This window comes from Crassostrea angulata, chromosome 10 (assembly GCF_025612915.1).
Source record: "Crassostrea angulata isolate pt1a10 chromosome 10, ASM2561291v2, whole genome shotgun sequence".
In the NCBI taxonomy this organism is placed as follows: Eukaryota; Metazoa; Mollusca; class Bivalvia; order Ostreida; family Ostreidae; genus Magallana; species Magallana angulata.
Genome location: NC_069120.1, coordinates 4,817,477 through 4,831,225, shown reverse-complemented (window position 1 = coordinate 4,831,225; position 13,749 = coordinate 4,817,477). Strand labels below are relative to the sequence as shown.

At 35.0% G+C, this 13,749-nt stretch overlaps 1 protein-coding gene across 2 annotated transcripts in view; it reads right to left on the bottom strand.

Moving 5' to 3' along the window:
- Window positions 1-9: 9 nt before the first annotated feature.
- LOC128167081 (tubulin-specific chaperone D-like) overlaps window positions 10-13,749 on the bottom strand; it is a 37,581-nt gene continuing 23,841 nt past the window's right edge. The window contains exons 33-36 of one of the 2 annotated variants that reach the window (XM_052832599.1): window positions 11,679-11,766; window positions 5,388-5,497; window positions 4,966-5,053; window positions 10-208 (exon numbers count right to left, since the gene is read on the bottom strand). In XM_052832599.1, coding sequence (XP_052688559.1) covers window positions 197-208; window positions 4,966-5,053; window positions 5,388-5,497; window positions 11,679-11,766 — 298 coding nt within the window. In that variant the 3' untranslated portion in view covers window positions 10-196. Of the gene's footprint in view, window positions 209-4,965; window positions 5,054-5,387; window positions 5,498-11,678; window positions 11,767-13,749 lie in introns of those variants that run through there. The other variant, XR_008241213.1, reaches the window with a different exon arrangement.

The following is a 13,749-nucleotide window of genomic DNA, read 5'->3' as shown; positions in this document are numbered from 1 at the left end:
AAACCAAGGTAAGTGTACACGTTGCCTGTTTATTAATCTTAATGGCAGTACAGAAGCCACATAGGAAAACGATAAAGCGATATATCCGAGATTGTTCATTAGCACAGGAAGTACAGGAAGAGGAATTACGTCATGTATCCACAGCTATAGACGCCTAGGAACGGGGCCGAGCCTCCACACCGTTTCCTCCCCACATCTAAGTCCCCGCCTGGAAATAAAATAACGTAACAGATCAAGATACATGAGCTTCCTTCTCTGATGAATGGAATCCTGCGATGTCTAACTAATTTTGAATAACAGTTCTTCAAAATTTTAGAACGAATTTTAACATCAAAATACGGTAAATGCTTCCACAAAAATATAATTACTCCTAGAAATGCAATTTCCTAATTCTAACGTATTTGTCTTGTCTAATGATAAACTATTCAGAGAACAAAGAGACAGAGGCACAATAATTCTAATTTGACTTCGTAAGTTTGGCGACCGCGGCCTTCAAGATTGCATTTCTGCCATTATGTTATGCATAGCTTAAATTAAGTGTTTGAAAATAAAATCACAGATCTTGAAAAAAGAAAGACAGTAACGCCAACTTGCCACCATCATTTGCATTATTCACTTTGTAACCCTACGATTCTTTTGTGTGAAGAAAACCGATTCTCTGTTTTCAAGTATCAACCATTATATGGAATATGAGGTAACAACAATATTTTTGATTAAATCTGGAGAAGCATCAAAGGCATGTTGTTATGTTTATCAAGTGGAAGTTGTAACAGAAAGTTATGCTTTCATGGCAAAGAACTTCAATAACGTCACGTGACCACTGACGACATAAGAGCCCCATGTACACCGAGTCTCAGATGACTGCGATAAGACTCTAAATGCTTCAGATGGGCTTTAATTAGCTTCAATATTAGATTCTTTATCGCTTCACATTCATAAACTGCTGCCGTCCTAGACAAACTCGCCGATCTAAATTCTGGTAAATCTTAAAAATCGGTATAAACAAATAAAAAAGGAGTTACTCGAGTTTCGTACTGAGGGTTTTCTCAGTCAAACCAAGGAAATAATTTAATCTTATTTACGTGTTATTGTTGAAGGAAATTTATCAAATCAAATTGATGATCTGATACACTGATACGTTTTTCATATAATTCATTACATTGAATTATTTTTATAGTCAATCATTTTTTTTTTAGCTTTAATTAAGCTGATCCCAGAAAAAACACGAACTTGCATTTTCTCAGCCAGGTAACAACACGACAGGTGTTGCTTACAAGCCGGTAACATCAAAATTCTTACAAGAAATCTGCATAATGCCTCCTAATACCACAGCCATACAATGCCCAAAATATGAAGTATGTTTCTTTCATCAACGAGGAGTAAATTTTCTGTGTCTGTGAGAGGCCGCTTTAAGCTGTTGTGAAGTGTTTCTACATGCCGGGGGTTTCCAGTTGAACGCCTCGCACTTCGTGCACCTCCCCGTGCACTAACCCCCTCAGCCCCTCCACACAGTCTTTCGGGTTCCTCTATTTCCAACGTCACCTGCTCATTTTTTCCAGCTTTCCCAGAGCCAGTCCTCATTAAAATACAGATTTGATATTGCCATAGACCATTTAATGCATAATTTCATTCGTATAAAACAACCAATTACTATTAACAACTGGTATGGCTTCAGAGCGCCAAATAACAACAGCCGCCTCAGTATTCATTTTATTCTGCGTAAACTGGCAACCCAGTCTCAAATTATCGAAATGGACAACCAAGACAACGGGACAGTTTCAATACACCTCAGTTTGTTATTGTCAAAACCACCATCAATAACGTGTCCTTCTGTCAAATGACAAGATGAGCATCGACCCTATATCCTGACTAACCGCCACTCGCCGCCTTTTAGCCACGGATTGCTGGTCTCCACAGCCATGTATCTGGTTCATTATTCACAATTAACTCTCACTATCCCTATAACAAGGGCAATAACATGTAATAATCAATGTAATCAATGTAATCAGTGTCATAAGGACAGTCGCTGGATTCAGGCTTGGTCCATTTTATACGATTTACTACGTGGAAGTACGATGATGTTGAAGGACTCTAGTTTATCAGGAGGGCAACTGTGCATCTCTGAGGTCCAAACAATCCCTCAATCACAACCATAAACCAATAAGAATAAAGCCTGGACAAATTGAAAGGTTCTCCTTAAAACAAATGGATACGTTCATGTTCACGAATCTACGTCCACGGGTTACATATCAGGCACGTAGAATCGGGGGGGGGGGGGGGGGGTATGATATCATACAGAAATTGAATTTTGGATGAATGTTCCCCCTACTTTTTAAAGGTTTTTTTTTTTAGCTTGTCAAGATTTTTCAATTATACTAGCTATAACAACACAATTGAATAAAGTTTTAAGAGTGTTGTTTGAAATCATTTGAAACATTTTCTCCAATTAGTTTTGCATTCAATAAATTATTTACTCTGAAATGCACAGTGCCCTCTGGATAATCTAAGTATCAAAACAATGTACTGTTTCAGAAGTTCTCTTTCTCTTGTCTTTGTTCTTGAACCATTCACTGAACTGGTGTGCATGGATCAGCAGGACAACGTCTATTACATTAAACTGTTTCATCCTTCCTTTAGAGTTAAAGGACAGATATGCACCTTTTTAAGCAAAATGTATGCACTTTCCAGCCATGATCTCTGGAGCTTGAAAATCACTTCCAAATTTTTAACCCATTTAAGTGCTGACCCCCTTCTTTTTTGTAAAAAATAAAATGAACACTTATATCCTTATTAGCAAAGATTGTGAAACAGTATCTTTCAGTCCCAGCTTCCTGAGACTGCTTCTGTTAAATGTTTATTTAGCATAGAAGGGAAGATTTCCTAATCCAACAGGATGCAGTTAAAAGATGAAACCTTTGAAACTTTGATGATCATACAAAGCAACAACAATCTTGTATGAGTAATTATATTTGAACCTGAAAGTGAACATGAACCTGTTGTTATGTTAAAGTGTGTTTCATATATTAAACATTTGCAACAAACTTTTACTTAGCTATACTTTTTAAAAACTTATTATTGACTTTTCACAAAGTAATTGTAATGGTAATGCATTACTTTACTCATGTAATAGTAATGTAATGCATGACTTCAAGAAAATTAAGTAATGGTAATTTAATGCCCAAATCCATGAATGTATTGCATTACTTTACAGTGTAATTCACCCCAAGCCTGGTCTACATATTTACATACATGTATCTTGGATGTGTACCCATTGTCTACATATATACTTATCTTGAACCTGTACCCATGGTCAACATAGTAACATATCTCTCTGACTTGAATCCATCGTCTACATATGAACATCTCTTGGATTTGAGCCCACTGCCTACATATTTACACCTCTTCAGACTTGAACCCATGGTCTATATATTCACACATCTTGAATTTGAACCCATGGACTTCATTCTTACAACTCCCTTTTACTTAAACCCATGGTCTACATATGAATATCTCTTGGACTTGAACCCATGGTCTACATATTTACATCTCTTGGACTTGCACCTTTGGTCTATGTATTACATCTTTGGGATATGAAGACAATGATCTACATTTTAACATCTCTAGGACTTGAACCCATGGCCTCCATATTTACATCTCTAGGACTTGAACCCATGGCCTCCATATTTACATCTCTAGGACTTGAACCCATGACCTCCATATTTACATCTCTAGGACTTGAACCCATGACCTCCATATTTACATCTCTACGACTCGAACCAATGGTCTGCCCGTGGTTCACAGTATTACAGCTCTTGGATATCAAGACTATGGTCTACATTTTTACCCCTCTGAGGATAGAGTCTATATTTGACTGTACATTTACATCTCTCTGGGACATATTTACCCATCTGGAGCTTGAACAATTGGTCTCTATGACTAGAACCTAATCATTTTTATAGCCTCTACACTCAATATTTCACTTTGACATATCAATGGTACCAATAGCTGATACATGGACATTTTTAGTTAGACTTTGGAGTACTATTTACACATATGAACACTGAACCCTTGGCCTACAGGACTCTAGTAAATAAACTCTTGGTCTTTAGATTTACATTTCTCTGGTATTAGTATAAATTTTTCAGCTTGAAACCTTTTAAAGATCTGATTTTTATGATAAAATCTAAATGAAGCTAATCCTGAAAACATTTTGCATCATTATTTTCATTAACTGCATCATATTGTTGAATCAAATAAATCTTGTTGCCAATATCTATACAAAATGACTGTCACTCTGTCCTCAGTTAATCATCAATACCTAACATATCAAATTATATTACTCTAATGGACGATCAGGAGCCTATACATGTATTGTAAATCTCATTACTGTTCTAAAATGTTGAATGTTTAGCTCACTTCTAAGTTAATAAAATTCTAGAGTGAAAACAAAAATTATCCAAATCTATTACCTTGACTTTACCAAAGCCAACCTTTTTACATCTTGTAATCCAAAACAATTTTCCAGGTAGAAGTTCTAAGTATGACACTGACAAAATCCCCCTAAATTTCCATTCTAGTACAACTGTACTGCAAAAAACATCAAGGCCAAAACCAAAACCATTCTATATTTTTTTTACAATTCCAATTTTGAAATATGCTTTCCCTTCAAAATATGTTTTGAAAGCCTAATTTATAACCAAGAATAAAAAATATCTGAAAAAATACTTTGAGGCTATGACTGAACTTCATTATAAGAACAAAGACCGAATTAAACGTCGACTACACCTCCAATATCCCACTTGTTCTATTTTACTAGAAAGGTCAAAAGAAAAAAAATTCATATTATAAATCTAATTTCTGTTCATACGATAAATAGATTGACAAAAACATAATTTGGTAAAACTGTGCAACAAAAGGTTCATATGAAATGACTATTTCTTGATTTCTTAGTGCAGTAAAAAATACCTTCTTCAGCACTGGGCGAGGAATGTTCATCAAATCACACAAGTTGTTTCGCACTGGTCTAATACTCTCTACCTCAATCTCATCATCCCTGTAATATCAAAACATGTACATACATCCAATCAATGGTGACAGATAAGAAATAACATTGTCATAAAAAAGGAAATTAATTAGAGTCATCATTAATACATGTATACGAACATAATGAGAAATATTGCTTAGCCTGCTCGTTTTTATTAAAAAATAATTGAAATCATCACTTATCCATCTCTTATTTGGATAACCGTATGAGCTGATGTTCGAGATGGTGAGCCTACACACTCAATATACAAATTTTTTAGCTGGATTGTTCATGGGTGTCCTTATAAGACTGATAGCCAGCAGGGTGAGGGATCATCGCCCTCTGGGACCGCTTTGTTTCTCACCAGGTAAACTCGCTGAGGGTGGTGGTGATCTCGTCCAGACTGTCCTCGGGAACGATCTCGTCGTAGGTGACCAGGGCCTCGTACAGCTTGTTAGCTGTGGCCTTCCTCACCTACAACAGACAAGAGAGTAGGGCTCAGAAAGTGTGTCACCCACACAGGATAACCTGCCCAATCAATCACCTGCCTAGGGATTGGCTTAGACTCTCTCTCTCTCTCTCTCTCTCTCTCTCTCTCTCTCTCTCTCTCTCTCTCTCTCTCTCTAACAGGATGTAGATAAACAAAATAAGGACTTAATGAGATTACTTTCATAAATAATTCAAATTCTGAAATATATATGTAAGCAAATATATTCTTATTGAATTACAAATATTTTAAAGCTTTTCATGATAACTTACTACCTACAGTCATAAAAAGGCTTTGAAAAATTCTGATTAATATAATCTAATCAATATGATATGTGAATTCATCTTTAAGATTAAACAAGAGGCCCATGGGCCACATCGCTCACCCGAGGAACAATAGGTATGACAAAATCAGCTTAATGGAGTCATAATACAAACTATCTGGACAATGTACAATAATACATGTTGATTCTGTATAAATAAAATCCATTTTTCCCCTGGATATTCTTATGTTTACAATCATTAGTCCCTTTTCTAACAGGATGATTTTATAGTCATATCATATGTTGAGTATTGCAGTTCTCAAAAAGATCCTTAACAATTGTTTATATATGGGATATAAACGTACATAAACTCTGAACCTTCTTATGAGGCCAAAGAATTGTCCTGGGGCCAAAATCTTAACAATTATAAAGAATCATCTGGCTGATTAATTTCTGAGAAGAAGATTTTTAAAGATTTACCATATATATTCCTTTGTTAAACTTTGGCCCCCCATTGTGGCCCACCCTACCCCTGGGGATCATGATTTTCACAACTTTGAATTTACACTACCTGAGGACGCTTCCACACAAGTTTAAGCTTTCCTGGCTGATTAGTTTCTGAGAAGAAGATTTTTAAAGATTTACTCTATATATTCCTATGTAAAACTTTGACCTTCCATTTTGGCCCCACCCTACCCTCGGGGGTCATGATTTTCACAACTTTGTATCTACACTACCTGAGGATGCTTCCACACAAGTGTCAGCTTTACTGGCTGATTAGTTTCTGAGAAGAAGATTTTTAAAGATTTACTCTATATATTCCCATGTAAAACTTCGATCCCCCATTGTGGTCCCACCCTACCCCCGGGGGTCATGATTTTCACAAATTAGAATCTACACTACCTGAGGATGCTTCCACACAAGTTTCAGCTTTCCTGGTCTTATGGTTCATGAGGAGAAGATTTTTAAAGATTTACTCTATATATTCCTATGTAAAACTTCGACCCCCCATTGTGGCCCCATCCTACCCCTGGGGGTCATGATTTTCACAAATTAGAATCTACACTACCTGAGGATGCTTCCACACAAGTTTCAGCTTTCCTGGTCTTATGGTTCATGAGAAGAAGATTTTTAAAGATTTACTCTATATATTCCTATGTTAAATTTCGACCCCCCATTGTGGTCCCACCCTACCCCCGGGGGTCATGATTTTCACAAATTAGAATCTACACTACCTGAGGATGCTTCCACACAAGTTTCAGCTTTCCTGGTCTTATGGTTCATGAGAAGAAGATTTTTGAAAATTTCTCGAAAATATTCATAAATTCCTAATTATCTCCCTTTGCAAAAGGGCGTGATCCTTAATTTTCACAAATTTAAATCCCCTTAGGCTAAGGATGCTTTGTGCCAAGTTTGGTTGAAATTGGCCCAGTGGTTCTTGAGAAGATGTTGAAAATGTGAAAAGTTTACAGACAGACGGACGGACAGACAGACAGACAGACAGACAGACGGACGACAGACAAAATGTGATCAGAATAGCTCACTTGAGCTTTCAGCTCAGGTGAGCTAAAAAAAAGAATAGGACAGCATGCAAACTTGCAAAGAAATTAATCGTTAATAATTTTCATGATCAGATTATGATATATCACAATTTCATAGTCATTTTTCATTCACAGAATACTGTAGACGTATTTATTTCCACGGGGTCATAATTCCGCGGAATCACAGTATCAGTTTAATCCGTGGGTAAAAATTTACGCGGATTCTTTGAATGAAAAAAAATCATATGAATAATTATTATAGAATTTAGTTCTGAACGATTTTCATTACCGAGAATTTTTCCAACTTTGGACTTAAATTGTAAGAACTGTTCACAGTGAACAGTAATTATCGGTTGTGCACTGGTCGGTAGTCATTAGTTAGCCGTCAAGATGTTACGACGCTGGCTAAAATCGTCTTGTGAAACACCACATGATGAATATTTACCAATTTATGGGTTCACATGTCGTTTAAATTATGAGTTGATCAGTTTTATCAATTAAAAGTCAAAGCACAAAGGGATCTAAAAATTGCAGTAAAAACACGGGTCTTAGTTTGTAGTTAATTGGGTCATTGAAAGACTGACCCGCTTGGGGCTATTTGTCGTCTGACACGTGCTGTTATCTCAAACTGAGAGAAAGTTTAAATTTCATGCAAGTAAATTTACAGAAAATTCAAATCTTTCGGAGATTAAATTATTCATTATGTGAATTCTCAACACAAATTTGCTTCAAATTGACGGTTTGCATAGATAAAAACGATATACATTGGGTACACGTATATGCAAGTGTTATATAATGTAGTAACTTCCGATTATCCTTATTCATGTAATGCAATTTCAAAATTTCATTCCAAAATGCACTTTAAGTACACTGTGAAAAAATTTCGCGGAAAATTTGTGCCCGCGTTCATAGTGTAAATTAATACCACGCGAACAAAAGTACGTCTACAGTATCTTGAAATTTTGTATGTAGGTGCATATTGCCATCAAAACGTATTTGACAAACCATGTGCAGTGGTTTAAGAGGAGTTGTGCTGACAATAACCCACCCAGGACTGACTGATTGACAGAAGCAAGGTCTAAATAGATACCCCCTCCTCCCCCCCCCCCCAAACTTGTTGTGTGGGGGAAATAAAATATTGTGACCTCCAGCATTTAAAATGAATCAATTGTAAACTCAAGCAATTTTTATTATGATCACTTCCTTGTATTTAATAAAATAAAATGGATATTTACATGTATCATCTTTTTTAAAGCACAGTTTGATGTATTGCTTCAGAGGAAGATCAGTAAAGTATCTCACAAATCTTTTAAAACTTTACCAGTAAATAATTGCTGACTTGTTAACTTTAAGTCATACACCAATAAGTAATCTAAAAAGGAAGACCTCTGGGTAAAAGGTTTAAGTAAGGATACATGTGAATTAAGCAAACTTTTAATCTGACTGATATTTGATAAATGATCATAAAGAGTTTCGAGGATAATTGCTGTAGATTTAATACTGATCAGGTGTATTAGTGATCTATAAAGTGATCCATAAAGATGTCCAGTTTAGATCTGGAGAACGTCTTTACAGAATTAAGCAGTCAACGACTTCTCTTTCCTAATCATATCTTATTCAAATAATGTTTTATAACACTGAATTTGGACCCCCTGGCATAATAAAACCGAGGGTCTAAGGGAGACCTCATCCCACATTCCCCATTTTTTTTTTTATAACTTAATTCCCTGTTTTAATTTGTTTGTCAAAAGTTTTATGATAGGTCAAAACCTTTGCTTCAAACATGTACAAAAAGTCAGAGGTAAACTTTGAAACTCTTTCATGCAAGTATCATATACCAAATATTGAAAGTATTTTCAGCTTATTTCTATTAACTTATCCAACTGTACCAGGTCATTTTTATCTAATTTCAAAAAAAATGTAATTCTGATCTTTACCTAATATGTTCTTTCCCCATAATATGGAACATTTATATAGATACAGATAGATGTATAAAACAACTAGAGGCCATGGGGCCACATTGGTCACCTGATAAAGAATGGCCATAACAAAAATGATGGCACTGAAATTCTTTTCTGGCCTTACGGGGTTTTTTTTGAAGATTTTTAAAGTTATTTTTTAGTTTATTCCTTATACAAAAATTCAGTCTTCCTTTGTGACCCCCCCCCCCACCTTATTCTGTTTTCCTTCATCTTTCTGAATCATTTACTACACAGATGTCAATAAAAAACAATGTTTGTTCAAAATCAATTTATACAGATTTCTTTAAATGATAAACAGCAAGCAATTTATATTAAAAAAAATAATAATACAAGTGAATTGCTGTCAATGTGACAGCAAACCGGGTTTTCTTTTATTTGAACTGTATCAATAATCCATGTCAACCCGTATCCAGTGAAATGGATAAGGTGAAAGGGTACCCTATATGCAATATTTTCCAAAAAATGACTAAGTTCAAAAGCTGGTATTTTTTTCATAAATTATCGGAAATCTAAATCCTAGCAATATGCACACCTCTGATATATGTACAATTGATCTGCAAAAGAACATTTTCATATCTTGAAAACTGTAGGAGGAGTTATCCGAACAATGAGGGTACCCTATATGCAATATTTTGCCAAAAAATGACTAAGTTCAAAAGCTGGTATTTTTTTCATAAACTATCAGAAATCTAAATCCTAGCAATATGCACACCTCTGATATATGTACAATTGATCTGCAAAAGAACATTTTCATATCTTGAAAACTGTAGGAGGAGTTATCCGAACAATGAGGGTACCCTATATGCAATATTTTGCCAAAAAACGACTAAGTTCAAAAGCTGGTATTTTTTTCATAAATTATCGTAAATCTTAATCCTAGCAATATGCTCACCTCTGATATATGTACAATTGATCTGCAAAAGAACAAGTTCCTTTCTTGAAAACTGTAGGAAGAGTTATCAGTACAATGAGGGTACCCTATATGCAATTTTTTGCCCAAAAATGACTAAGTTCAAAAGCTGGTATTTTTTTCATAAATTATCGGAAATCTAAATCCTAGCAATATGCACACCTCTGATATATGTACAATTGATCTGCAAAAGAACAATTTCATATCTTGAAAACTGTAGGAGGAGTTATCCGTACAATGAGGGTACCCTATATGCAATATTTTGCCCAAAAATGACTAAGTTCAAAAGCTGGTATTTTTTTCATAAATTATCGGAAATCTTAATCCTTGCAATATGCACACCTCTGATATATGTACAATTGATCTGCAAAAGAACAACTTCCTATCTTGAAAACTGTAGGAGGAGTTATCCGTACAATGAGGGTACCCTTTTGGCAGCCGCCCGCCCGCCCATCCGCCCGCCATTTTCACCATTTTAAGGTCAGACGACACGTTCCTCAATTTTAGATAACTTTTTCCAGGAATTTGTTAATGGTTTACAACTATTTTGACAAGCTTTCTTGCAGAAAATTAGGGTACCTTACCAGGCATTTCTGCAAAATACTAGAATATTCAAATTCCTATATAATCTTCTTGAAGATACACTTGAATTGCTGATATGAAAATAAATACATCTACAGCAAAGCTAAATTCTCTAAAATAGAACTATAATTCCGCCGGGGCGGGGCTTTGAACTCACGACCGCTAGAACCTATACGCTTCTGGCAGTGAGCGGCCACGGTTCTAACCACTCGACCATCTAGGCATACGACCAAATATAAGTAAATTTTGATCATTTTCAAAGTAATTATAAAATTAAAATTTTTTGTTGGAACTCTTTATTACGAGGAGATACAAAAAAGATTCTCGAGGAAGGTGTCGTCTGACCTTAATAACCGGATTTTTCCGTTGGAAAACCCGGTTAAAAACAGTCGAATGTGAATTTGGCTGTACATAAACATGTGCTTTCTTTTTGAGACAAGGTCACTTTATAGATAAAGAATATGACAATAGATGTCAATGAACTTGTTTTATGTGATTGTTAATTTATAAAATTCTCCATATCTAGACAGATCATCAAAGGTGTTGAGAATAATGGCTATAAACCTAATAGGATTATTATAGGTACGCTATTCCAGCACGATGATCTATAACTATAACCAGTTTCATATGGATTATAGGATTATACAGTCACTCTTCCCTAATCATACTTCATTTCAGTGTTGGTTTATAACACCTTGTTCCACAATAAATCCAGTATGTCATGGGAAGCCTGTTTACCCCTCTCCCTTCCCATTTTTTCTTCTAAAATTGCCTGTTTTTTTATCTTTCTTTTTTTATTTGCTTGTTCATAATATGTCACACCCCTTTCTTTAAGCACTTGTGTAAAAAGCAAGAAGTAAAGTGTGCTACGACTGTGCAGAAGAGACCTACCCTGGGGTACTTATGACACAGGAACATGGTCAGCTGTTGGAGAGCCTTCTTCCTGACTTCCCCCTCAAACTGCAACAAGCCGCAATTTCTGTAAGACAAAAAAAACAATGGGATCAAAAGCTACAGTAGACAGCATATAGCCACAATATCTGTGGAACAAAATAAGCAACTGGTAAACAAGTACAGTTTGCTGCTGATAAAGTTGAATAAGTAAAACATGTACATCTAAAATATTCTATTGATTAGCAGCATAAAATTAGAATTCTCTTAACAACATGACACACCTTGACAACTCCTGATTACATAACCAGCCTATAAAGATTACCTATTATATCAATAGCTTAAAAAGAAGACTTCTTTTTACATTACAGGCCCAGTAGGAATACCTTGTTACAAGAAGACTGTTATATTAGCAGGCTTGTAGGAATAACTTGTTACAAGACTGTTATTTTAGAAGCCTTGTAGGAATACTTTGTTACAAGAAGACTGTTATATTAGCAGCCTTGTAGGAATAACTTGTTACAAGAATAATATATAATCAACAAGTAGGAATATCTTGTTACAAGACTGTTATTTTACCAGCTAGTAGGAATATTTGTTACAAGAAGACTGTTATATTACAAGCCTAGAAGAAATAACTTATCACAAGACTGTTATATTACCAGCCTAGTAGGAATACAATTGTTACAGGAACACTGTTATATTACGAGCCTAGAAGGAATACCTTGTTACAAGACTGTTATATTACTAGCCTCGAAGGAATACCTTGTTACAAGAAGACTGTTATTTTACAAGCCTAGAAGAAATAACTTATTACAAGACTGTTATATTACCAGCCTAGTAGGAATACCTTAATAAGAAACTGTTATGTTACCAGCTAGTAGTAATACTTTGTTACAAGAATGTTATTTTACCAGCCTAGTAAGAATACTTTGTTCCAAGACTGTTATATAACCAGCTAGAAGGAATACTTTGTTAAAAGACTTTTGCATTACCAGCCAAGAAGAAATACCTTATTACAAGACTGTTATATTACCATCTTGGTAGGAATCCCGTGTTACAAGAAGACTGTTATATTACAAGCCTAGAAGAAATACCTTGCTACAAGACTGTTATATTACAAGCCTAGTAGGAATACCTTGTTACAGGAAGACTGTTATATTATAAGCGTAGAAGGAATACCTTGTTACAAGACTGTTATATTACCGGCCTAGAAGAAATACCTTGTTACAAGACTGTAATATTACCAGCCTAGTAAGAATACCTTGTTACATGACTGTTATATTACCAGCCAAGAAAGAATGCCTTGTTACAAGAATGTTATTTTACCAGCCTAGTAAGAATACTTTGTTCCAAGACTGTTATATTACCAGCCAAAAAAGAATACTGTGGAATCATCAGATTTTTAGTGGTGGCTAAATTTTTGTGGAATTTGTGGCTGCCTCTTATCAACGAATTAACATCCTCCACGAGTTATTGAATTTGGGTTATAAAGTCATATGACCTTTTTGAGGTATTAGATAATACATGAAATTACGTCCCCACTAACCTGTAAAATTTGAGCAATCCTTGAAAATTGGCCCCCATGAAATTTAATGATTCCAAAGTACCTTTCTTCAAGAATGTTATATTCCCAGCCAAGTAGGAATGCTTTGTTACAAGAAAACTGTTGTATAACCAGCCTAGAAGGAATACTTTGTAACAAGAAGACTGTTATATTACCAGCCTAGTAAGAAAACCTTGCTACATTATATACTTTACAAAAATAACTAATATAGATTTTAATATAAATACATGTAGTGTTGTGTCACATCACCATATAATCATCAATATGAAAACCAGATGGACAACTAAAGATTATCAAAAGTTACTTGTCAAACTTTTGTTCAATTTTAAATTTCATTCATACAGTAGGTATTTCTGCATGTAACATGATTTGTCTTATAAAGATTAAAGATGAATTCCATGAATTCTCAGTAACAACTATCTCATAAGATGGATGTAATTCACTCAAACCCCAAAGGTGAGAGAGAAAGCTAGCTTTATTATTATCTATTATGTATAAAAAAAA